The 24,373-nt window shown below is 41.7% G+C and overlaps 1 protein-coding gene across 2 annotated transcripts in view; it reads left to right on the top strand.

Annotated features, from left to right (window-relative positions):
- The window catches only part of myo1g (myosin IG), a 40,166-nt gene extending 16,100 nt beyond the window's left edge, over positions 1 to 24,066 (top strand). Inside the window, exons 13-22 of one of the 2 annotated variants that reach the window (XM_084079593.1) lie at positions 295 to 369; positions 905 to 1,037; positions 2,739 to 2,905; positions 3,442 to 3,649; positions 4,746 to 4,969; positions 5,339 to 5,483; positions 7,547 to 7,651; positions 8,443 to 8,565; positions 10,681 to 10,838; positions 22,473 to 24,066. In XM_084079593.1, the coding sequence (XP_083935719.1) occupies positions 295 to 369; positions 905 to 1,037; positions 2,739 to 2,905; positions 3,442 to 3,649; positions 4,746 to 4,969; positions 5,339 to 5,483; positions 7,547 to 7,651; positions 8,443 to 8,565; positions 10,681 to 10,838; positions 22,473 to 22,635 (1,501 nt within the window). In that variant the 3' untranslated portion in view covers positions 22,636 to 24,066. Of the gene's footprint in view, positions 1 to 294; positions 370 to 904; positions 1,038 to 2,738; positions 2,906 to 3,441; positions 3,650 to 4,745; positions 4,970 to 5,338; positions 5,484 to 7,546; positions 7,652 to 8,442; positions 8,566 to 10,680; positions 10,839 to 22,472 lie in introns of those variants that run through there. The other variant, XR_014602358.1, reaches the window with a different exon arrangement.
- The last annotated feature ends 307 nt before the right edge of the window (positions 24,067 to 24,373 follow it).

Raw genomic sequence — 24,373 nt, forward strand, 5'->3', positions numbered from 1 at the left:
TAACTGTTATAGTGTCTGAGACCCAGATACTTCGCTGCTTGGGCCACTAAAAATGTGCACTTGTACACTTAGCATTTGGTAGCAATGCTAATGGAAGAAAAAAGGGGTCAGCTGACCCCATTAATTTAATGTATGATTACATGAGTTATGGTGAAATTTTACGACCCTATCTCTATTTTGTGGCACACCACTTCAATTGACTGCTCTTCAGCCAGGAGTCTCCATTAGCCGTAGCCAAATCTACCGCTCTTACTGTCACATGTATTGACTTTATCTAATGTATGTCTATTTCAGATATTCTGTCGAGGGCTTTTTGGACAAGAACAAGGACCCGCTTTTCCAAGATTTCAAGCGTCTCATGTATAACAGGTGCCAAATGCATCCTTCACCATTTTTGTCTCCCAACACTTTCTGATATGAACAATAAGGCCATCACACGCTTAGCACTTAAACTCATGTATTGTCTTGGTGTTGTGTTGTGTGATATGTTGTTTTGGTTATGTGTTGTTTTTTGTTGTTGCATTTGAACATACTGAAGACAAATATCCCTTCGGAGACAATAAAGCTTATTATTAACATGAGGAGGTTCAAGACAGTTTCAGAAACTGGGATGAGTGAAAATGACTTTCCATCACTTTACTCAACACCCTCTCATCTCTCGTTCCCCTGCTACTCAGTAAAATCTTGAGTGTTAATTTGACTCATATCATCGTGCACAAATAGAACCAGATTCTCTGAGACAAATTAACACTCAGGATTTTACTCTGTACCCCCATTAATTATGTAATGATGTCCTTTCTGCACTCTTTGGCCTCCTTTTAACACTTTATCTATTCTCTCTCTCTCTCTCTCTCTCTCTCTCTCTCTCTCTCTCTCTCTCTCTCTCTCTCTCTCTCTGTGTTAGTGCCAATCCAGTCCTGAAGGAGATGTGGCCAGATGGTCAGCTTGGCATCACAGAGGTCACCAAGCGACCCCTGACTGCAGGCACCCTCTTTAAGAACTCCATCGTGGCCCTGGTGGATAAACTGGCTTGCAAGGTCAATGATGTTTGATGTCACATCCTGAATTCCCTTCCCTCCCTATTGTAATAGGTCCCGTCTGCGTGCGCGCGTGTGTGTTTCTGTGAGCAAAATAACTTGAGAACAGATGAGCTGATTTTCATGAAACTTGGTCATAATCAAAGGTCAAAGGTTAAGGTCATAATAAAGGTCAAGATTACATAATGGACATATTTCGGGAATGGAGAGAACTTGGTGTGGGCAGTGCTTGCACCCTGAGGTGCATTTCTTTTACAGTATGTATATGAAAACGCCAAGAAACACGTAGATGCAATTTAACAAAGTGATAATTGCTATTGCCATGATTTACAAACCGTAAAACCCCAAGTGTTCATTTAACTCTGTGTATAAAAAGTGACCTTACAGGCCCATGTTTACACTTTGAGTTAGGGTTAGGGTTAGCCTTTCTTCCATACATATACATACACTATGATGCTTTTGCAGGACATTATGCACACACCAAAAGGTTCCTAGGTAATTGATTTGTACGATATGTTGCTTTGTTGCTTTGCAACAGTTGGCAAATCAGGGACACCGTTTTTTTGTTGTTGTTGTTGTTGTTTTTTTGTCGTCAGTGTTTAGCATTGACCCAGATCTGCCTTTTGGTTTACTTTACTGTCACTCGCCTGAGGCCAGTGCACTCGAGAAAGAGTTGGTCTCTCTAATGGTTATCTGAATCTCTTCTTGCTCTCCTTGGAAGACAGCCAAGTGGAAGTACTGTATGTGATTTGTATACATAGTGATGTGTTCCTTTGGGTCAGAGAGCAACATATTTGTAGGTCACTAATTCCCATCCTGTCTGGTTGTGTTTATGGAGAAGGAAAGGAATGCACAACAAAGCATGGAGCTCACGTCGCTCTCAGCTCCATTGACGGAGGTCTGACATTTCCTGCTGTTATTTTGGGATGACCTACTGTCTCGCTGCTGATACATCTCCATGTGGCTGAGGCAAAATGAGGGGGGAGACTCTCCTGGCAACAGTTCCTTTTTTATATTTTAGATCACGTTGAATGAGTGCATGGATGCTTTCTCCCACAGTTTCTGTGTGGGAGTAACTGTGACCAATCTCTTCATCTGACTAGCTTTTCTTTTAATAGGCTGTTGTGTCGAGCCTCTACTGAACTGAGCTGAAGTTGGGGATGTGCACACATGTGTATCATTGAAACTGACAAGTGCCTTTGACAGGGATGTGGAATACAGAGCATATCGTTCAAATTTGTCTGAGGGAAAGTGAACGAAACATGGACGAAACCAAATCCCAGCAGTCTCCTTTCTTTGGCGGGGAAAGGTGTCCCAAAGTGATTTAATTTTGTGAGTGTGCAAGTGAAAAAATGTGTCCCTGTTGGAATCCAGCTGCAAAACAACACAGAGAACGTGATCTTTTAAGATGAATATGCTGTTTAATGTGCTGTTAATTATGCTGTTGTGTAAAGGAAATGCACTGGAAGTGTCAGGAAACATAGCCTCTTACTGTAGCTGGTCATTGCAGTCAGTTTACCATTTTGTAGCTTGGCTGTGTCGTGGTCTCGCTCTCTCGCTCTCTCTCTCTCTCTCTCTCTCTCTCTCTCTCTATCTCTCTCTTGGTCTGAAATGTTTTAGGCCTCACAGTGTGACGTAGTCTGATCTCCAGTCCAACCACAAAGACATTACAAAGACTTATTCTTGTGTCCGATGTTGCAGGAGCCCTACTATGTGCGCTGTGTAAAGCCCAATGAGATGAAGTCTCCAGTGCTATTTGATGACCCTCGTTGCCAGCACCAGGTGGCCTACCTGGGCCTGCTGGAGAATGTCAGGGTACGCAGGGCGGGCTTTGCTTACCGGCAACTATACGCACGCTTTCTGCAGAGGTGAGGAATGAGTAAACTATTTATACTAGCAGTCTTCATGGCCATCTACTGTAGTACATGAGACATGACTATGTTATAACTGTTCACATGAACCCAACATATACAGACAGTAACAATGCTGGAACTGGAAGGATTCAGCTTTCATAACACCACTTCACCCATTGATAGATCAGAAACCTGCCTACCAATGACATCATCGATGGGATTCCAAACTAATGGAAACTACAGCCTTTCTCTTCCTGGAAAGTTAGCATGCTGAAATAGAAGCCATGGTTCTTGCATTAATAAAAAATAAAGGAGAAAAAACAAATATTTGAAATGACCAAACATGCCTACCGATGATGTCACTGGTAGGCAGGTTTCTGAACTGCCTACAGCCCTCCTCTGAGACATAGAGTGAGAAGACAGAAATGGTACCATTTGATATTGAGCATTAGTGAGGACCAATTATATGAATATAGCTTAAAAAGGTGTGAATGGGTCCTTTTTAGAATAAAATGTGATTCTTGACTCCGCCTTTCCTGTATGCCCTGTAGGTATAAAATGACATGTGAATACACATGGCCGAACCACTTAATGGCCACAGACAGGGAGGCCGTGGAAGCCATCGTCACCCAGCATGGTTTCCAAGACGACGTGGCCTACGGACATACTAAGCTGTTTGTCCGAACACCACGGTCGCTCTTTTCCCTGGAGCAGGAGAGGTCTGCTCTCATCCCAATCCTCGTGCTCTTCATACAGAAGGTAACATTAGGGCCTCCTAATGACGTGAATGCATTCTCTAGTTGGTTAGTTTAAGGTAGGGTAAGTGATTTACTTTGGTTAAAACATTGCTATAGAGTGTTTGTTCAGTAAAAGTCTCCCATGTCTCTCCAGCTCTTTATTTAACAGAAAATGCATTTTCAGTGCTCTCTCCTGATTGGCTTAAAAATGATCACCTACCTGAAAATGTACTTTATTCTGTTTACTAGCTGGAGAAACCCCTGTGACTGAACAAACGCTCTGTAGCAATGTTTACTATCTGAATATAGTACTTTAACCTTTTTAACAAAAAAAATAAAAAATGTCACTTACATTACATTACAGTCATTTAGCAGACGCTTTTATCCAAAGCGACTTACTTACCCTACCTTTTAATGATTAATTTACTTGCCTGTTTTCAGTGCCTTAGTAATTTTTTCTAATTTGTAAGCATCATTCAATTGAAGATATTAATAGCCCAAAACAACTTACAAATATTGGAAATATCGATTGTTATCTACATCACTAGACAAATAAATCATGTTTTATTTAAAGGTAAAGACAACTTGAGCATCAGTTCTCACTTCATCACATCAGCATCACTGCTATCCTCATCCACATCTTATTCAGACTGATGGAGAAAAAGAAAATTGTACGCGGCCTGATTAATAAGGCTGTCAGTTATGTTTGACTGTAATTCGTCTGCCAAATGAAATCGGAGACTCCAAATCATAGTAGCAATAATTGAGATGATTAATGCGATCAGAGGATAGTTACATTAAATTAATTATTTCTTGTGCACCATGAAACGCCCTAGCTGTTTTTCAATTTTCCTGTGACCTACTTCTGAATAATCTAAAATTAGGTCTGGTTCTTCAACTGAAGTATATGTTTGTATCCAATGCAGCAGGAGTGTCTACTGTCTACTGGTCTTGTGCCAGGGCATGTGAATTTTTAATGCAAGCTTCACTGAAACCTTTCTCTCCTCTCTCACGCTGCTGCTTTCATTACATTATTCACTTATCCCCTCATGTTTTCTGTCTGTTTTTCTTTCGCTTTCCTTACTTTTCATGCCTCCTTCTCAAACTCCATCCTCTAGGTTTGGCGTGGTGCTCTGGCCCGTATGAGGTGCCGGCGCATGAGAGCCATTTACACGATCATGGGCTGCTATAAGCGCTACAAGGTCAAGGCTCACTTCTGGGAGGTGGAGAGCAGATTTGCTAACGTGCGCACGATGGCCGACTATGGAAAGAGTGTGGAGTGGCCCTCCGCTCCGGCTGCACTGGCTCAGTTCCACAAAATCACAGTTATGCTGCATCGTAGGTCAGAACTTATTCAATATTTAATGCATGTAAGGAGATTGGATATCTATATGCAAATTTTGTTTGGAAAGAATTATAGCAACCGCAGAAATGTCATTTAGATTTGGGTGGAGTGTGTGTTTGTGTGTGCATACGACGTGCATGTGTGCATCATGCATGTACATGCTGTCTGTCCGTCCGTCCTTGCGTGCGTGCGTGTGTACATGCGTGTGTTTATATTTGAGGGTGGGACTGGGACTGGGTATGTTTTGTCATTGCAGCTAAAGTTTATTTTTGGCCGTTAAGTTGTATCAGTACCACCTACAGGGCTTCCTTGATGCATCTTTGATGTTACTCCACTTCCCTTTTTCTTTTACGTTCCCGTTTTCAGGTGGTGGGCGAGGCAGATAGTGAAGAACATCCCTCCATCTGACATGGCAGAAGTGCGGGCTAAGGTGGCAGCGATGGGCGCTCTGGCTGGGGAAAGGAAGGACTGGGGCGTCGGGCGAGCCTGGGAACGAGACTACCTATCAAATGTAATATGCGACAGAAGCACACAACTCAACACAAGCCAGACCAAAGCAATTCTGACTGTCATTAATATGTTTTGCATTTTGCTCTACAGTTCAGCTTTTTTTTTTACATACATTTTATTCATTTTTCATGAACCAATCAAAACACAAGACAAAAAAACGAACAAATAGACATCACATATATGTTGCCAGACATCATCTTATATAAAAAGGGACAAATGCTGTTATGCTAATGCTATAGGAGATTGCACACAACAGAACATTTTTTGGTCTACAATTAAGCATGTTGATGCATAGCAAGCGTTACTTTGTTGCAATATATTTGCCAACACCTTTTCAGGAAGTTTAGAATGTTGTAGAGTTGCAGGGAAATCTAGAGGGCACTACAGTGAGATACAGTAGATCTGTCCGTTCTGACACAGCTGTGTAAACGTAGTTTCTGAATAGGATGACATCAGTCACATACTCTGATGAATGCATCATCTATACATGTGACGAGCTCGAGAGTAAACAGCAGCAGTATGACTGATGATAAGGTCTGGCTGACGGCACTTATGAACACAGCCCTGCTCTAATGGGTTTCATGCTCGGCTCATTTCAGGGTTAATATGGGGTTGGTGGCATGAAAGATGCCTTGAGGGGCCAGGAATATGACTGCTGGAAACCACGCATCATTCCTTCAGTCTGCCCGTGACTTTGGGGTGGCTCATCTTCACTGCCTCCAGCTCACCATGCAAAGGATCACAGTTAAAGCCTGGATTATTATTTACAGGCAATTCCCTTGCCGTATTGTCAACTATTTGGCCTAATCTAAATCTAGTCTAAATAAATAAATGCACAAACAAAGTCTTCAGTATTTGGACCTCTGTCAGGACAGATTATCTTGTGAATTGCCCCATGAATTAACATCAAAGTATATTTATTAGACTTTAATACAGTGAGGCAGATAGCCATGATTGTGGGTCTACTTTTCACACTCTGGGACTGATTAACTGTACTACCACTGAAATAATCTGACCTGAGCGACCCTTTACTTTTATGCAGTTGTCCATTTTATTGGAGCATCATTTGACACAGTGTTAGGTTCCACTCTTTCATTGCTCCCACTGTACTGTTAAGACACTGTCATAAAGAAGCTTTGCTCTAGTATCAGCAACCATGTTCCTGCTTCTAAAGGCCCGTCAGAGGCAGTGTCTGGTAACAGCAGCCCGAGGACTGCAGCTTTGATCTGCTCCTTATAGAATCAGAGCGTTATATGGCTTGAAAGAGTCCGTGAGAGGTTATGGAGAGTTTTATGACTAACAAGAAGATGCTATCCTATCCCATCAGAAGTTGGTGGCAGTAGACTCAGTGGTGTAAAGTAACTAAGTACATGTACTCAAGTACTGTACTTAAGTACAATTTTGAGGTATTTTTAGCGGCTCCTGCTCTATACCTGACTTTGTCCGTGTTCACCGTCAACGTTCTGATTGGTCAGACCCGTCAACGTTCTGATTGGTCAGACCCGTCAACGTTCTGATTGGTCAGACCCGTCAACAAAGTGATTGGTCAAGCTTCACGTGACATATGGCTATAAACACAACACATTATAAACACATATCGATGACAAAATGTATCAAGGCGCCGCTACCTTCACACAGGGTGTGATTTTTACTTTACTGGAGTATTTCCAATTTTCAGTACTTTTACTTCTACTCCACTACATCTCAGAGACAAATATTGTACTTTTACTCCACTACAATTATTTGAAAACTTTTTTTAGTTTTCAGATATAAATTATTATATCATAACACATACATTAACCACGTCAGCCCCATACCTAGGCTATTTGAAAAACTCCCTATTTTCAAACATTTTGATACTTTTACTTTTGGTACTTTAAGTGCATTTTGATACCAATACTTTTGTACTTTTACTCAAGTACATTTTTAATTCCGGACTTCCACTTGTAACGGAGTACTTCTACATTGCAGTATTGATACTTTTACTTAAGTAAAACATTTGTGTACTTTTTCCACCACTGCTGCTTCATGTACGTAATACGGGGGTCTTTGGTTTCCATACAGGCGAGGGACTGCCCTCAGACCAGCCACAACTTCATCAGGGCATCCAAGGATCTGAGGAACAAAGAGCAGTACAGCCAGGTCCTCTTCTCTGGCTTCTGTAGGAAAGTATGTATTGAATTTGTGCAGAAAATTGCAGTGCCTGTTTGTTGCCACGAGGAGTTTCAGTCTGTTGTGTTTTCAATTTAGCCTTTGGGTTGTTTTTCTCACTCCCGACATTTAGCCCCCCTGCCTCCGGCTGTTCACAACGCCTATTATAAAGCTGTTGCAGTGTATGAGTCTATCTTTCAACATTACTTGCCCCAAATAAAGATCACAGCAGGGGAGTGAGAGTTGTTAATCATCCAGACATAATTACAAAGTCAGATGATTTTAAATTCATTTCAGCCTTAGCCCAGATTTTTAATACCCCAAGTCTTAGATTGGAAAAGAACTTAATTCATAAATTAGTTGGAGTTAAGTCATAGATTTGTACATTATTATACCTTGTGCTGAAAGTATGCTTATCAGTTCACTGCAGCAGTCGGTAATAATGAACACGTTTTCCTTATCAAAAGAGTCCGAAAAAGGGCCTCCACCAAATGCTAGGGAACCACTTAAACCAAAGCCTATTAGACCATACGAGGACACTGATACTGTGGATGGATGAACAAGAATAAGAACAAGGAAAGAATTCAAGCTTTAATATATTCAATAGAACATTCTATCTTGGTATTCATAGTCTTTGTAGGAAGTCTGTTTTTGCTGTCAGTAAAGAAAATACTGGCAAGCCAATAACTTTCTACTTGTTAGAAGTACTCTGAAAATATGGGAATTGGTAAGATAAGCCTGAATAAATGTTATTCTGTTTAATTTCATCCTCTGTTTCAATTTCTTTCTTTCTCCTCGTCCAATCTTAGGTAATCTGTGGTTTTGTTTTCAACAAAACCACAGACCGTGTATTGCTTCTCACAGACAAGAACATCTACGAACTGGGGCCAAAGAAACAGTACAAAGTTCTGAAAAGGCTTCCCTTAGATGTTGTAAGTAAGCTTGTATACGATAGACACATAAAACACAGACAATGCACAGAAACACCAACACACCAACACCCACCTTTTTGTCACAGTCAATGATGCAAATATCAGTTCATATTACAGGTGGCCACTGGCCATAGCTTAGTGGGTAAGGGACTGTCTCATAATCAGAAGGTCGCCGGGTCTCCTAGCGGGATTAATGAAGGTCTATATTTCTATATAGGCTACGTGAGACTTATGAGTCACAAGTAAGCATTTTGTATACATACCTTGATTACGCTCACTGCAGTGGCATTACATTAAAGCATGTATGTGAATGTTAGTAACACAGCTGTTGTGGGAGGGAGAAGTGAAGGGAGAGATTATTTGGTTTGGTCTGCCGGTAGACAGTGTGAGGTGTCTGACCTACATTCCTCGGTACCGGTGAGGCAGTGGAGTGGTACGGCGCTACTCTCTGTGGCCACGTGTGTGTGTGTGTGTGTGTGTGTGTGTGTGTGTTGGTGTCTGTGGTCACGCTGCGGCTGCAGCAGCATCTGATGCACTGATCTGAGAAATTTGATCAGGTATCTGACAGGGGCCTGGGCTTTGAAGGACAAGAGGACTCGTGGGAGCAGAGAAGAGATAAGAAGGGGTTGGGGAGGATTCAGTTAAAGAGAGAAAGAGGTAGAATGAAACCTGTGTAACAACGAGACAGCACCGACTTTCCAAGAACAATTCTAGAGAGACAAAGCAACAATGCCAGAGGGGTAAAAACAGTCATTATGCACGGCAGTAGAACGGCTAAAGATAGCTGATACCATTAAGCGCTGAAAACTCAAAATGGAGTTGATATCAGGTCAGAGTGAGACTTGAGTTTTATTGATTTTGAAGTAGTTCAGCTCTTGCCTCACATTGTCCCTCATGACTCTATGGCAATCGAGTGTGACCCAACAGGGGTGCCCGGCCCTTTTTTATCTTGCGTTGGAAAGGTAACCTTGTGCTATGCTATGGAAGAATGGGACAAATTGCTAATGGCCTCTTAAGTCTTACATTAACCTGAGGTGTGTTAGTAATATACCTTTTAAATGGAACGACATGCAAGTTGTTATGAAATGCTCCATTTGAAAATTATATTATATTTTATACATGGAATACCTTATTATATTGCATCGAAAAACGGGTGCCCCAGTTCCTTACAGAGTAAGACCACATACCACATATTTGTTTTTAAAGTATCAGTCACAAGTTTTTGTGGAGACTCAAAATCGGCCCAGGCACAAGTTTGCCAAACTTGACGTAGCATTGTACTTCAACCAGCGAGTGCTGATTACCTTTGCATTGATGAATATGACTTTGTCATATCAGTATATTCGTTCCGAAGGTCAGGTTGTCCCAGAACCACTGTCCTGACAACACAAGGACAGCCCCCATAGGTCCCTCTGGAGTGGATTAACCTGTGTTTGTAGTGGGCTCATCCCAGCCAGCTATAAGAGGCTTAGTACCATGAGCTTTCTTCCTGTCTCCCTTCTATCTCTTTCTACAATCTATTGTGTAACTTCTTTTGTCTTTCACTCTCCCTCTCTATCTCTGGCTGTCTTTCTCTTTTCCATTCTCCAACTATCTCTCTTGGTCTCTCTGTCTGCCCCCTTCCCCTCTCTTTCCTCCCTCCGTCTTGCTCTGCTTGCCCTTCTAAATCTGTTCATGCATACTGTAGTTCCAACTGGGCCACACAACTCATGACCCCCTTTCCTACACACGTGCACAGTGGGAAGAATTACACTCACCCCACTTAAATTAGACAGAACTAATCTGTTTGACATAATTCCTAACCTGCTTTTGGTCCAGGATAAGTCTCGTTGTATTGTGTTAGGCGGAACAAATGTTGATCTATGTACTGTATATGCAGGTCCTGTATATAGATTATATGTAAGTAAATTACCAGCCAGACACTTGTCACTGTCAAGTAAAATTGTATTTGTACAGCACATTTCATATACAGGGGAATTGTTTTTCACAGGAATACAAAGATACATAAAAATAAAAGAAAACTACACACATAATAGTCCAACACAAATAAAAACTAAAATGTGATGGTTGTCTATGCTGGTGGCTACTCTGATGTACTTTGTTTGTCCCCTGTAGTTAACAGGATTGAGCGTGACCAGTGGGGCTGACCAGATGGTGGCGCTGCACACGACCTCCCAGGATGACATCCTGCTGTGCCTACAGCGAGGGGAGTTATGCCCCAACCTGGACCGCGTGGGCGAGCTGGTGGGCACGCTGGTCGACCACTTCACACGGTGAGCGGTGCCCCGTTATCACAATGAAACAGATGGGAAACCTAGACCAGTTGTTCCCAAAGTGGGGTTTCGGGGACCCCCAGGGGTCCTTGAGGGGGTTCCAGGGGGTCCCCAGCAGATAGTAGATTAACCTCTTTAGCCCTTTTTTATACTTTGGCTATTAAAAAATAGACTATCTTTTTGAGAAATCTTGAAAAAAATTGGAAAAGTTTTAATATTTCGGAAACATTTTAACAATACTAATCTTGTTTGAGGGGTCCCTGGCACAAACTATTTTCTGCAAAATACATCTTAATTTAGGGGTCCTTGACATGGAAAAGTTTGAGAACCAAGGGCATAGATGATTTCAGGGACCTTAATGAATCATTTCACAGTGATGACCATTGAGCAGCCATACACACACACATGCACACGTGTGTGTGCGCGCTTGGTGTGAACACACGTGGGTTGTGCCATCCAAATTCGTCTGACTGTGATGAATGTGAAACAGATTTATAAACATTGTTGATAGATCAGATTCATACATGGCAGTGACAAAATGTCACCGCCGCCAATTCATTTCACGCCAGTTATTCACAGCAGGAAACAGACGCAGACAACTATGACAGTGATAAATGCCAAGAATAACATTTACTTCATTGTTATGCTAGATTAATGGACTTAGGCTTTGATGACACAATATGTGGTAGAAACACCATCACCCCCAAGTATGAATATATCGTTGCTGTTGGCAGAAACCTCTTATCTCCATATTATATATTTTTATGTGTCCACACATCATTTTGCGTGTGTTTGTATATGCATGTGTGCCCGCGTGGCTGTGCACACGTGTCGTCATAAGCCTACTGAAATAGTTCTCCGTCAAAATTGATTGGTTCCCTAAGTCTTAATCCCCCCAAATCCATTCAGGATCATACGGACTCGATACAACACAAACACACACTACTAGACCGTATCTCTCATGCAGGTTTCATCATGGTGCTCATTCCAAAAACCCTAACACAACATAAACAGGTCTGTGGAATCATCCACATTTATGCAGCTGTCGTATTTCTTCCACCCAATAAAATCCTCCGTGTTAATTTAACTCTGAGAGTTACAAATGGACACATTAACACGGAGGATTTTATTGTGTGTGGGGTCTCACTTTTATGACTCTTGTCTATAAGGGGGTGTTTTTGCATAGCCGCCGCTCCTGGGGTTTTGCAGGGAAGCTTTTGTGAGTTTTACGAGTGCGTTCCCCATGTGTGAGTATTATGTCTTAGACTTTTGGTCTGTGTTTGGTTTGGGGGAGGGAATCAGTGTCATTTGGGACCCCTGTGGCAGCTGCCTGGCTCTGGCAGGGTGGGAGGCAGGCAGGCGCACAGGGCGTCATGGAGCAACGGCAGCCATTGAGATGAGGCCGATCAGCGTGCCGCTGTGTGCCTCGCCTCCGCCGGCCTCTGCCTGTCTTTGTGCCACCATCTGGGGGTGAATGCCGGGGTCTTGACCCCTACAGGCTACTTGTCAAAAGGAGATATAGAGACAAAGTCAGACGTGAGCTCCGTAAGTGTGGTGTGGGAAGCGTGTGTGTGTTTGAGGAGAGGGGAGTATGACAATGTGTGCAATACACACACACACACACACACACACACACACACACACACACACACACACACACACACACACACACACACACACACACACACACACACACACACACACACACACGCAAGACAAGTTTATGGGTGCAACACATTTCAACAACAAGGAAAAGTGCTTCACACAAAACATGAAGCACTGAGGCATTAAGACATTCTAAAAGGACATTTGAAGATAAGACATTTTTATAAAACCAAAAACTAAGAGAATAGAATTACAGCGCAGAAGAAATTATGAAAAAAGAAAAACTCAGAAAAAGGCAGCGGCAAACAGAAAGTTCTTTAGCTTTGATTTAAAATAACTGAGAATTATCTCGTGTGCACACACACACACACACACACACACACACACACACACACACACACACACACACACACACACACACACACACACACACACACACACACACTCACGTGCTCCTCTACTTTCCCTCTGCCTGGAAGCTGATAATCAGGGCCATGGGAGTCATGTACGAGTATTTTACACGTGAAGGATGTTGGTCAGGGGAGGAAACGGTCAGTGGAGCAATACTGTATTTGCCTGTGCGTGCCACATTTTGCAGTCTCTCATTCTGACCCTTTTCATTTCCCACAATTACACACACTTGAATGGGGGATCTATATCTGCATTTGAGTGTTTATAGGTGAAAAAAGAACGTGCTAGAGACGAGGGTTGTACAAAAGTGGGTCATCAGTGAAAGCAGTATTCAAGCAGTTAAAGGCTGACTTCAATATAGCTCTCTGTTGTTTGGCACACATTGTGGTCCCTCGGCAGAGTAGATTCCTCTATTCTCCTCCATTCATGTGTCTCCTTTCTCCATGGTCTCCTATTTCCCTCCTCCTCTCATCCCTCTCTTTCTAGCTTTCTCTCACCTGGGTCTTCTGTCGACATGTACGAATCAGCTTTGTTTATGCGGAATTGTGCACACATCTCTCTGTCTCTCTCTCTCACTGTCTCTCTCTCGCCTGTATGTATGTGAGTGTGCATGTGAATGTCTCTGTATGTGAATGTTAACGTCTAGAGAGAAAGACAGGGATGGGGCAGGGGATGTGGGGGTTAGTCTCTCAGGGGCCATCTGCTAGGACAGCTGGATGGATATGACTGGGCTATGACAGGATTTAGGATACGGTTCGCCATACCTTTAGAAGATACGACGAATATAATACATACTGATGGTGGTTTTCTGATTTCTAGAATCTCATTGAGCACCATCTAAGGTTTTTCTTTCCCTACATTAAATTCCGAGCAATGCCTGTGTAAATGAAACAGCACAATGCACTTTCTAAGTTCCTCCAATTACTTCTATTCTCACCATTACTTTGTTTATGTTGCTATTTCTGAAATTTCCCCAAATCTTTCAAAAATGGAAACACTGGCTTGTGAAGGGAGTTGGCTAATGAATTGGCCCAATAATGACTTTCAGGTGTTTATAACTCTCTTCATCATTTGTTCTTTTTTCCCTTTTCCTCTCCTCTCTTTTCTCGCATAGTCTTTCTTTCTCCATGTTGTCCTTTTTCTTCATTCTTCCCATGCTCATTATTCTGTGTTCTCTGTGCTCCTCACACCAGTTTCATGTATGAATATGGAAAACCCCCATGATGGTGTTGCTTTAATTGCAGTCTTCTGGGTCACCCCTAGCTTTCCAGACTTGTTAAAACCATATGACTGCATTAACCTCAAAGCATTATGTGAGCGGTCTGGTGAGCCGGCTTTAATGAATGAAAAACGATTTTCTGAAGAGCATTTCTGCTTCATCTGAGGGGAAAGAAACAAAGAGGAGAATGGAGAGAGGATGTGGGTGATGTGACTGTCTGTGAACTCAACCAAAATGCAGGAAATCGCAAATACTGTAGGCATTATACAGTATACTTACTGGCTACATTGTGTCATGTGTGGAGATATGTTTCTTGAATTTCCCAGAATTCAGACAATTTGTTTTACAATTTGTAGAAAAGTTTGTTGCTGCCCACTAATTAACTAATGCAGGACAGAGTTCGTAGCTACAGCAATGCTAATCATTTGGACTATGTAGCTACTGTAATTACAATACATTTTAGCACTTTATCTCTTGAGTAAAAACATTGCGACTGCTGCCTGAGAAAAGATTATTTATCCAGCGTGAAGTTATGACAGAGAACTTGGCTAACTGCTGGCATCTAATAAAAAGCCAGTTTACTGCTCTTCAAACAGTAAACCTAATCTGTGAGTCAATTTATTCTTTTATTATTTAGGTGTTGACTGTTTTATTGAAGGACAAGTGATGTTGCAGCGTTCACAGCGTATTGATTTATGTAGTGACTAATGTGTTTGGCATGTTGGTAAATATATATTTTTTGTCTGCTTTAAAATCTTATTGCTAGGCTGGCATTTTCTGTAGGAATGCAGTGTCTCTCCCTCACTGGCGATGTTTGAGTAAAATACTGTAGATACATAGTCATAATATCTTTATGGCATTAGCAAATCTGACTGTGATTATTGTATGCTTGGAGATTAAGGTTTATACTAAAACAGTTTGCTCGTTTGTACTGAAAAATAAGTTTTATGAACTCATTATTGTGTCATCGACCAGTGTGTAGCACATTCTGAGATCCATTCACATAGACACATCAGTAAAAAGACCTCCTTAGGTTCATACAAATACTTGATTTGGTACCCCACCCAACCCTAGGCATCTGTTCCACTTCCTGTCCATCGGTTCTCATATTGTTTTTACTAATTGAGGTCCTGGTAGAAATACAAGAACACGCACGCACGCACGCACGCACGCACGCAGGCACGCACGCACGCACGCACGCACACACACACACACACACACACACACACACACACACACACACACACACACACACACACACACACACACAATTGTAATCTGTGACAGTTAGAGTACTGGCTGGCCCTCTGCCTGACCTTTCTTGGATGTGAGTGTCACTGACTATAGACTTGGAATCTGTCCAAATGGCTCCTGTCTTTTTGAAACTCAACTAGCTTTTTAGGTCATGAAAGGCGTCATCTTTGCCTGAAATAGCCCCCCCCCCCCCCCCCCCCCCTCCTCTCTTTCTCTCTCTCCACTCCCTCACTCCCTCAGTGGCTGTCCTTAATGTTCTTGTCTCTCAGATGGCAAGGTAACATGACTGAAGTCTAAAACAAATGGTGTGTTCAACTCGCTAATATCTTAAGTATTTTTAAGCACATGGGTGCCATAGCCCTATGAGTCCAATACAAAAGCAAAACATTCAGCACACGTAACAATCTCAATGCTATGTTTTGCAGGCAGTCCAGTCCCATAGATTGGCACTTCAGCACTCAAACAGAAACAGAGCTACAGTATGTACTACCAAGGAGTGAGATTGCACAGTTTGTATGCATGGTCAACAGTCCCTTTTGTTCACTTTTGTCTCTTCTGGGTTTATCTCTATCCCTCAGTATGCCTCTGTAATTTTGTTGGTTCAATATTCCTATCTCACCCTCAGAGCTGTTCTTAAAACTAGCCTTCGTGTAGACACCACCAATGTTCACAAATGTAGACACACATTTAGACAAAGTCCAGTCTGTGAAGAAACTCTAGTCTGTGAAGACACTCTGCTACAGCAGTTCTCTCTAGTGTCATTATGAAAGTAGAAAGGGTTTGCTCTGTGTGGCGTGATGAAGGGGATTAACGCTTCCTGATCAATGAGCTAATGACCATTGTCCACAAAATGGATTTAATATCCTTGGTGATGTAGGGTGATTGTAAAATGCTCAGATTTCAGGATGAGTGATGCAGCAGATTTGATCAAAGATTAGTATTGAAGAAGAAAGAAAGGGGTCGATTTGATTGGATTGTGAGATAGCGTGACAGAATGTGTTATGAAAGTGTGTTGCGCAAATTTCAGACAGAGTTTAGCGAGAGAGAGAGAGAGAGAGAAGGAGAGAGAGAGCTGAGTTCTTGTAAGACGAAGTGCAATTATCTTTTTTCCTCATGTTTATTAAAATATTATCAACTAGAGATGGGCTACACAGTATGAATAAAATACCTTGTCACAATCTTTTTTATTATATTTAAAATATGATTATAAATTGTGTGTTATTATTAATACTTGAGTTGTGACATTTGCTTGCATCAGACAAAAAAAAAGAAAAGAAAGTACTTGGATTCAGTGATCTACAATCACAGATCATTCAAATACATTAAATTATATTATTGTATCATTTTATATTATATTATAATGTATACTGTAAAAAATACTTTAACAACCTATTTAGGATATTTAAAAATACTTATGTCTAAAGTCCTCAATTGGTTAGAAACAGAGCTGTCGCTGTCGAACAGCAGCTTCTTGAGATCATCTTTAGCCTGGATATAGCCAAGCTAAAGTAGTACTTGAAGCATTGGGTAGGTATTTCCTTGTGTCCCTGTGAGCATCTCATGGGTTAATGTTCGCACAAGCATTGTCAATAACCTTTTGTTTATACTTTATTTTTCATAATGTGAAACAATAACTATCTTTAATAACAGTTATTGGCAACCTGTTTTTCATAATTATTATTAGTGACCAAATCATCCTCATTTAAACACTGTTCATTGGCAGATACCAGTCTGATACATACCAATATATATTTATCTATTTCAAGTATCAATATGAATTAAATATATTGCTCAGCCCTGAAACACTGGAGATTTGCATTACCATACCAAACTGACCTGTATTTTAGATAATTGAAGAACGTCTATTCTATACGTCAATGCATACCTGAAAGACACTTGGCCACGTGTATGCAGGTGGAAGACTTGACATGGCTTTTTCTGTGGTTCTACTGCAGATAATATAATTTCTTCAATAACATCCACCAAGTGAGCTACCCTCCGATGTGTAGCCAATGTTCCACGTCGCAAAAACCCTTGATAGTGTTACTTTCCCTATTGACAATCAATTTGTTGCAATATTCCGTGCTATATCAGTGATTGACTGAGTGTGCTGCTTTAAACCGCTTTGCTCTTATCTCAGAAATCTGTGGAGGGGCTTTAGAGTAAATCAATGTCAAGGAAGTGATTGAAGCTAATGTTACATTACATTACTGTTACATTGCACTTTATGGTCCACAATTGTGCTTCAATGCAAGACATTGTATAAGAACCACAGTAGGTAAAGTGTACTGTACTGTCCAGTATAGTACCGTGTCTGTACTGTAGTTCCAATGTTTTCTCAGAATGTTTCCTGGGGAGGCTCGGGAGGCAGAGAGTGCAGCTGGTGGCAACAGAGCTTCTGTTTTTAATGCTGTTGATGATGATAATTATGACATATAAGTCTTGGCGTTGGTCACTGGCGCTGACGCCAGTGCTAACTCTGTGGGAAGCAATGGACAGCTTCATGGTGATGCAGAGTTGCACTTCCCACTTCCCAGCAGCAGCCTTAGCAGTTGGCACTCAATGACTCAAATAGCCTCTGCCCACGATAGCCCACCATCACCATCCCCACTCCCACCCCTCACACAAATGTCAACCATACACCCAGTTGGGCAGCAGATTCTGCCGTTGCCCCCAGTGATGGTTGTCAGGCAGCTGAGGAAAATTGCTACAGAATATACATCCATTTACTTTCAGGGGGAAATGGAAGGTGTTTATGATGTGGTGAGTGGAAGTTTGGACGACAGTGGGGTGGACAGGCTGTGCTGTGCAGCATGCAAGGCTATAGCAAGGCTATACAGTGTTCTCCACAAGAAAAGCTGTAGTCAAGATGGTTATCCAGAGTTTGGGTGGGAGGCAGAGTTCATCCATTTCTACTCAAAACAATGCCTTTAGTGAGGTTGTAGATCGGCAGAAAAACTAAAGACATACAAAAATGATTGTGTTGCAATGCTACGCTTTGGAAGCTTGTAGATCGGCTATTTTCACATAACGTCATACAATTAAGTAGGGCTAAAGAGGCCACTACTCCATTAACACTCCCCTGCCTGCTTTCTGGCCTGGTGATGTTGCCTAAATTGACAGTTTGGTCCAAATGAAATTCACAATTAAATACTTTCTCAGAAAAGGTGGCTAACAATTATTGCTACGGAGTCCTGTCTTGGCTATAAAGTGCAGCAGAAAACCCCTCTATATCACTCATGCCTAATTTATACTCTGTCGTACGACACTGTTGCAGCAAAAATAGCAGATCTACAGTACAAGCTCAAGTATAAATCAGGCTTAGGTTGACTGCATAACACAACTCGAGTTAGCAAAGTTTGGTGATCCTGAATCCAGTCTACCACTGACAGTATTTCATATATTACTGACACTCTTGTTCAACAATCATTTTATCTCTCTTGTCCATCACTCTATCTCCTGTTGGGACTGTGGTCTGTGCAGAGATCCTGATCTTTCTCTGGTTTAGCTCTGCTCTGTCAAACTGTTGACACCTCTCCTGTTTGAGCTCCTCTTGAGGACCAATCATAACCCAACCTGAAGCCAGTGATGGACGAGAGAGTCCAGACAGTTATGGGGATGGATGAGAGAGGGCAGGATTGAAGTGAGATGCTGGGATTCAGTGTATGAATTCATATGAATGATAGAGGGGAATAAGACGAAGATGACACAGTGATTTAGTGAACAACTGAGGCGCCTTCACAGGATTTGGAAGTCATTTGACAGAAATACAATTTGGCTTTTGAAGTCGATTGATTTTCTTTCACTTCTCTGACCTTTATTTTATATGGCGGTGAGCTCTAAGCCAAGCTATGAAACATTTACAGCAGACTTTACGCTACTTTTCTCTAATTAATGCAGTGTCTTAAAGTGCTAATACTGTGTTAGGTGCAAAGCTGGTTCTTTGTCCAGTTGTTTCTGTGCATAGACATGTGTAGAGAGAGAGAGAGAGCGAGAGAGAGAAAAGCTGTGGTTTCCCCATTATTTTCACACACATGGACATAATGTGCACATGCTGTATTTGTACAGTATGTCTATGTGTGCGGAAAGAATGGGGGAAACCCCCAGACATCCCTTAATCCCCTAATGTGATGATCTGGGACTGTGATCCTTAACACTCCAACGCTGGTCTGGGATCTGTGGGATCATTAGAAGCAGACATCATCACACCTGAGGCCCTGTGCCTGATGATGTCAGATGATCTGACACCCAGCTATTTACAGCTCAGAATTAATAGTTACCACAAAACATTGATTGTTTTCCCCCTTCATGCTCTTTTACTGAAACAAGAATTGCTCTGCTTGCGGATAGTCTCTGGGTGGGTTTAATTGAAGTTCATCAAGATGAGATTGTTTTCCCCCATTGGCACAGTTCTGGAAAACAGTTATTGGCAGTGTGCATAAGGGGCACTCTATTCTGAACACATTATCATGGGTTAGAAAATGCCTCATCGTCTTTGTGATGGATGGCAATGGGTCACCTCATCATTTAAGAAGCATTAGGTTACTAAACTTTCTGGCAGAGAGAACTTTGTTGATCCTGATGATTGGACTTGAAACTTTCAGCCGGATGAAATGATGTGGCATTGACTGTTAAAAAAAAGGCCTGCTTTTGGACTGAGTTTATAATTTCCTAAAATAGACAGAGGAATGTGGGTGGCCATTGTGTACAAACACAAACGTGTGTGCACGCACACATGCACACATGCACGCATGCACACACAAGCGCACACACACACACACACACAAACAAAAGGCACTCTGTCAGGGCAATGGCACATTATTCCCTGGGACCAGTGCTGCACAGGGTCGGTGTTGATTTGATTCCCCATGCAGTGGTGAAATACATTTTTACTTAAGTAAAAATAGCAATACCGCAATGTATGTGTAATACTCTGTTATATAGTGCAACTCAGTAAAATTCCTGCATTCAAAAATGTGAGTAACATTACAAAAGTACTCATTATGCAGAATAGCCCCTTTTACAATAATATTGGACTGTAATTAGTAATGCAGTCATCACTTTAATGTTGCAGCTGGTAAAAGTGGTTTATCAGTTAATCAAGCAAGCAGAAAAAGAGTAAAAAGTTAAAATTGGAAATACTCAAGTAAAGTTAAAGTCAGTACCTCAGAATTGTATTTAAGTACATTACTTGAGTAAATGTACTTAGTTACAGTACTTTCCACCACTGCACAAAGGGACTGCACAGAGGGCCAAGCAGCATCAGTAACAACACATCTTGCCACACATTACATTCAGCTCACACATGAAATGGCCCATAATTCTCCACAATGGAGACACCAGAGGCATATGTTCACATTGGATTAGCACAATCCAGCAATGCAGAGGAGATGATGGGGGGAGACAGGAGAGAGCGAGAGAGAGGGGGGGGGGGTCTTCAGTCTCCTCCATGAACTGCTGTTGGTTGCGCCCCAATTCTGTCTGTGATGTTGTCTCTCCACACACGGCAGTGAATTATTTGACTGTGGCTTGAGGCCCTCCTATTGACAAACAGCAGACTGCTGGGTTTATCATGTTTATATATTCAACATCCCCCCACCCCGCCCCTCTCTGCACAGAAGATGATGGGAAGATGGGAAGAAAGTAAGAGCACAAGTCGTAAACAGCACGTCTGTGTGTTAGTAATAGTCAGGCATTGTGGAACGCCTCTGTCCTCTTTAGCATGTAGCTTTACACACAGCTCTGCTCTCAGCCAATCATCCACAGCCCTCACACTGGTCCAATTGGTTCCATTTGTACACTTAATGACGTAAATGAACGCAGGACTTTACTGTGCACAGGCATAGCTTGTGGCTTAGTCTGAAGTTCAGGGCGCCTTAGCCCGGTGTCAACTTTCACTGGACCCTTCCTATTTATTAGCCGCTCGAATCTCAGATGACAGCAGGGTCGCACGCGAATCAAAACCCGGCCAAGGTCGGTGGGTTTCTGGGCCGGATGTTTCAACAGCCCCGGAAGGGGGGGACAGCTGGTTGTGGGGGTTTTTGACCAAGGGGATGGAGAGGGGGGGGGGGTACAAGGCTACACCTGTTAGGAGTAGCTTAGCACAGATGCCGACATTCACTTTGTGAATTTAGGGGTGATTGTTTAAAAGTCTGGCTGTTGGGCTCTCTCCACTGAGTGCACACTGTTTTGCACAGTTTTTAAGTTGCTTGATTAAGTATTTAGATATTTGATATTCATTTTATCTGACACGCCCCCTTCCTATACAAACCCATCGTAACTTCAAACTCCATTTTAACCATGATAGATTAATCGAAAACACCCGTCCTTGGTTCTGGTGACTCATACTGCCCTCCTAATACGTGAGGGGCCATGTTTTTTCTATTACTTTTTTCATTAATTTTAATAGATTTTTTTAATTGTATTTGAACCTTTCAAACTTGAAATATCCCTTTAAGCTCAACAGTAAGCTTAGACGGGAGCGGCCATAGCTGAATAGGTAGAGAGGCCGTCTGGGAATCGGAAAGTCGCCTGTTCGGCAAACTTACAAAAATAGTGAAAATAGCAGATCTACAAGCTCACAACACGTCAACGTGTTGTGAGCTTGTAGATGGCTAGTTTCACTAGAGTGGTGGTGTCAGGTGTAGAATGTTGGTGCCAGACTGAGCTGAGTGAACCTCAGTGCAGAGCGTGGAGCACATGGCCTTCAACACGTACAGGCCATCCTCTTCAGCTGACAGTGCAGCTGGCAGGCAGGAAAATGTCCTCTTCCCAGCTGTCTGCCACCAAAGAGATTTGATATGCTGCAGCACCCTCACCTCCACCATCTATGAAAATAGAGGATCCTTCGATTTAGTTTTCATGGACTACTCAACTTCAAACTATTCAACTAATAATTAGCCTTGTACTTTGTATTGTGCGTGTTGTGCTTGGATGTGTGTACATTGTTAGACTTTAAAGGGATAGTTCATCCCCAATTTGATGACCGGTTGGTCATCAAATGATTGGCTCAGGAATGCGGCAAAAAAAATATAATCTCCAAGCCAAAAAAATGGGTTGTGTAATTGATAGAAAATACGTAAGTAACTATACCACTGTATGGTTCATACTGTAAGTATCCTAATACTAATCTGTCTATGTTTCAGAGTGAGGAAAGTCCTCTTACCAGTGAAGGTTTGCAGTCCAGTCGTCCAGGTGCACATGCGTGGTAAGCCCAAAACCGTTACCGTGGAGACCAAGGCCGGCCAGACCAACGTAGACTTCAAGAAGAACCGAGATGGCTTCGTCTTACTGTTGCCCTCACACTGATGTAGGCCATCCTACCATAAACACCCAGTTACCTCATAACCCTGGAACAAAACATTTTGAGATCGGGGTCTGCGGGCCAAATACATTTCTAAAAATGTTTTCTAAATCCAACTTTTACATGTTAAGGACCCCAATGTATTTGGTCCCATCTCAAAATATGTTGTTCCAGGCACAGATCAGAGTTAAAAATGTTGCACAAAAATGCACATATTTTCGACGATTTTTCCAAAAGTAGCAGATCTACAAGCTTGTAGATCTGCCATTTTTGATAGCCAAAGAAATCCTAAAATGACACAGATGCGTTCCCCGATTGAATGGGTTAAACAAACACAGGATAGTACTGTACAGGGGGGCTTGGTCCCTCAGCAGTACGTCCAAGAAGATACACACCATCATCCTCAGCTTGGTAACCCAAGACGTTCAAACTGATGAAGGCCTCCTTGTCGTCACAATCAATTTATCAGCTATACTTGAAGGTGCAATCCTTAAAGCTTTATGTCCTACTCGGGATTCGATCCGTGTGGGGGACCAAACTATCTGCCGATCTTCCAAGATGGAATCCCCGCTTGACCATGGGAGATATTGTGCTTGCCTTAGGGGGGGCTAATTGTCCACCAGTAGGTACAGTATACAGTAGGTGTCCATCCTGGCACTAGTGTACATTTCTCAATGGAACAGTAAGGGAGACCACCTCCAAACACTGCATGTGTGCTAGTTATTTTGCATGAACATACAGATTGTTAAAATAATAATTAATATAAGTTCTGGATTGCAGCTTTAATCTAAAAAAAAAAAGGGAAGCATGATAAACTCCACTGCAAAGCCATAATACTTGTTGGTCAGAGCAGGGATGGACAGGTATTTCAGGAATTGGTAGTTTAGTTACACATCCTTGTAGAGACATTTTTCAAAATTGAGTTCAGTAGAGGGTGAATTTAAATTATTTTCCTAGAGAAGACTGGGTTGCATTATTTGCTTCTTTTTTTTACTCGGGGCACTGGAGAGACTTTTATTTGTATACTGGAAAAATAGCTAAAGATCAGGAAGAAATTGGCAGCTTCTGTTAAAACAGGGATTAATTATTTAACCACCTCAGAATGCAGTATTAAAAGTCAAGTCAGTTAAATGTATTCTTGCAGCTTTACATTTACATTTGCAGATGTTTTATATCGGTACATAATTTTTTTTATACAAAATGAATGGATGCACTTTTAGTTAATGAAATATTGTATAACTTAACATAATTACATCAAAGATGAGACATTTCAAATATATATTTTTTATTTTTTCAAGCAGAATTATTTCAATGCCTTTGCAAAATGAGTTTTATTTGTGCATTGTCTAATGCTGCTGTCCAGAAAATTAAGACTATGTTTTTTTTATATCAGAAGTAATAAAGAAGGGAAAGTAAAATAAATTATTAAAATGTAATTTTGTAGTGATGTGGTTGTTTTAATATCCGCAATGTTTTTCGTTGTGAATGGAGTAGGATCTGCTGGCCCGGGGTCGTGGGTTTGAGTCCCGTTCCCGACGGCCTTTGATGTGTGTTTCTCCCCGTCTCTTTCCCCCTCTTTCCTGTCCATCTTCACTTAATAACTAAGGCAGAAAAGCCAAAAAACGAATCTTTTTTTTAAAAAGACTAGAATCTGTTTACTGTAGTAGAGTCAGGTCCATAATGAACCTTGTTGCCCCATGATCGTTGCTTGAATTTATAATTACATATAGTAATTTTACTAGT

This window comes from Gymnoscopelus microlampas (assembly GCF_963454915.1).
Source record: "Gymnoscopelus microlampas genome assembly, chromosome: 15".
Taxonomy (NCBI): domain Eukaryota; kingdom Metazoa; phylum Chordata; class Actinopteri; order Myctophiformes; family Myctophidae; genus Gymnoscopelus; species Gymnoscopelus microlampas.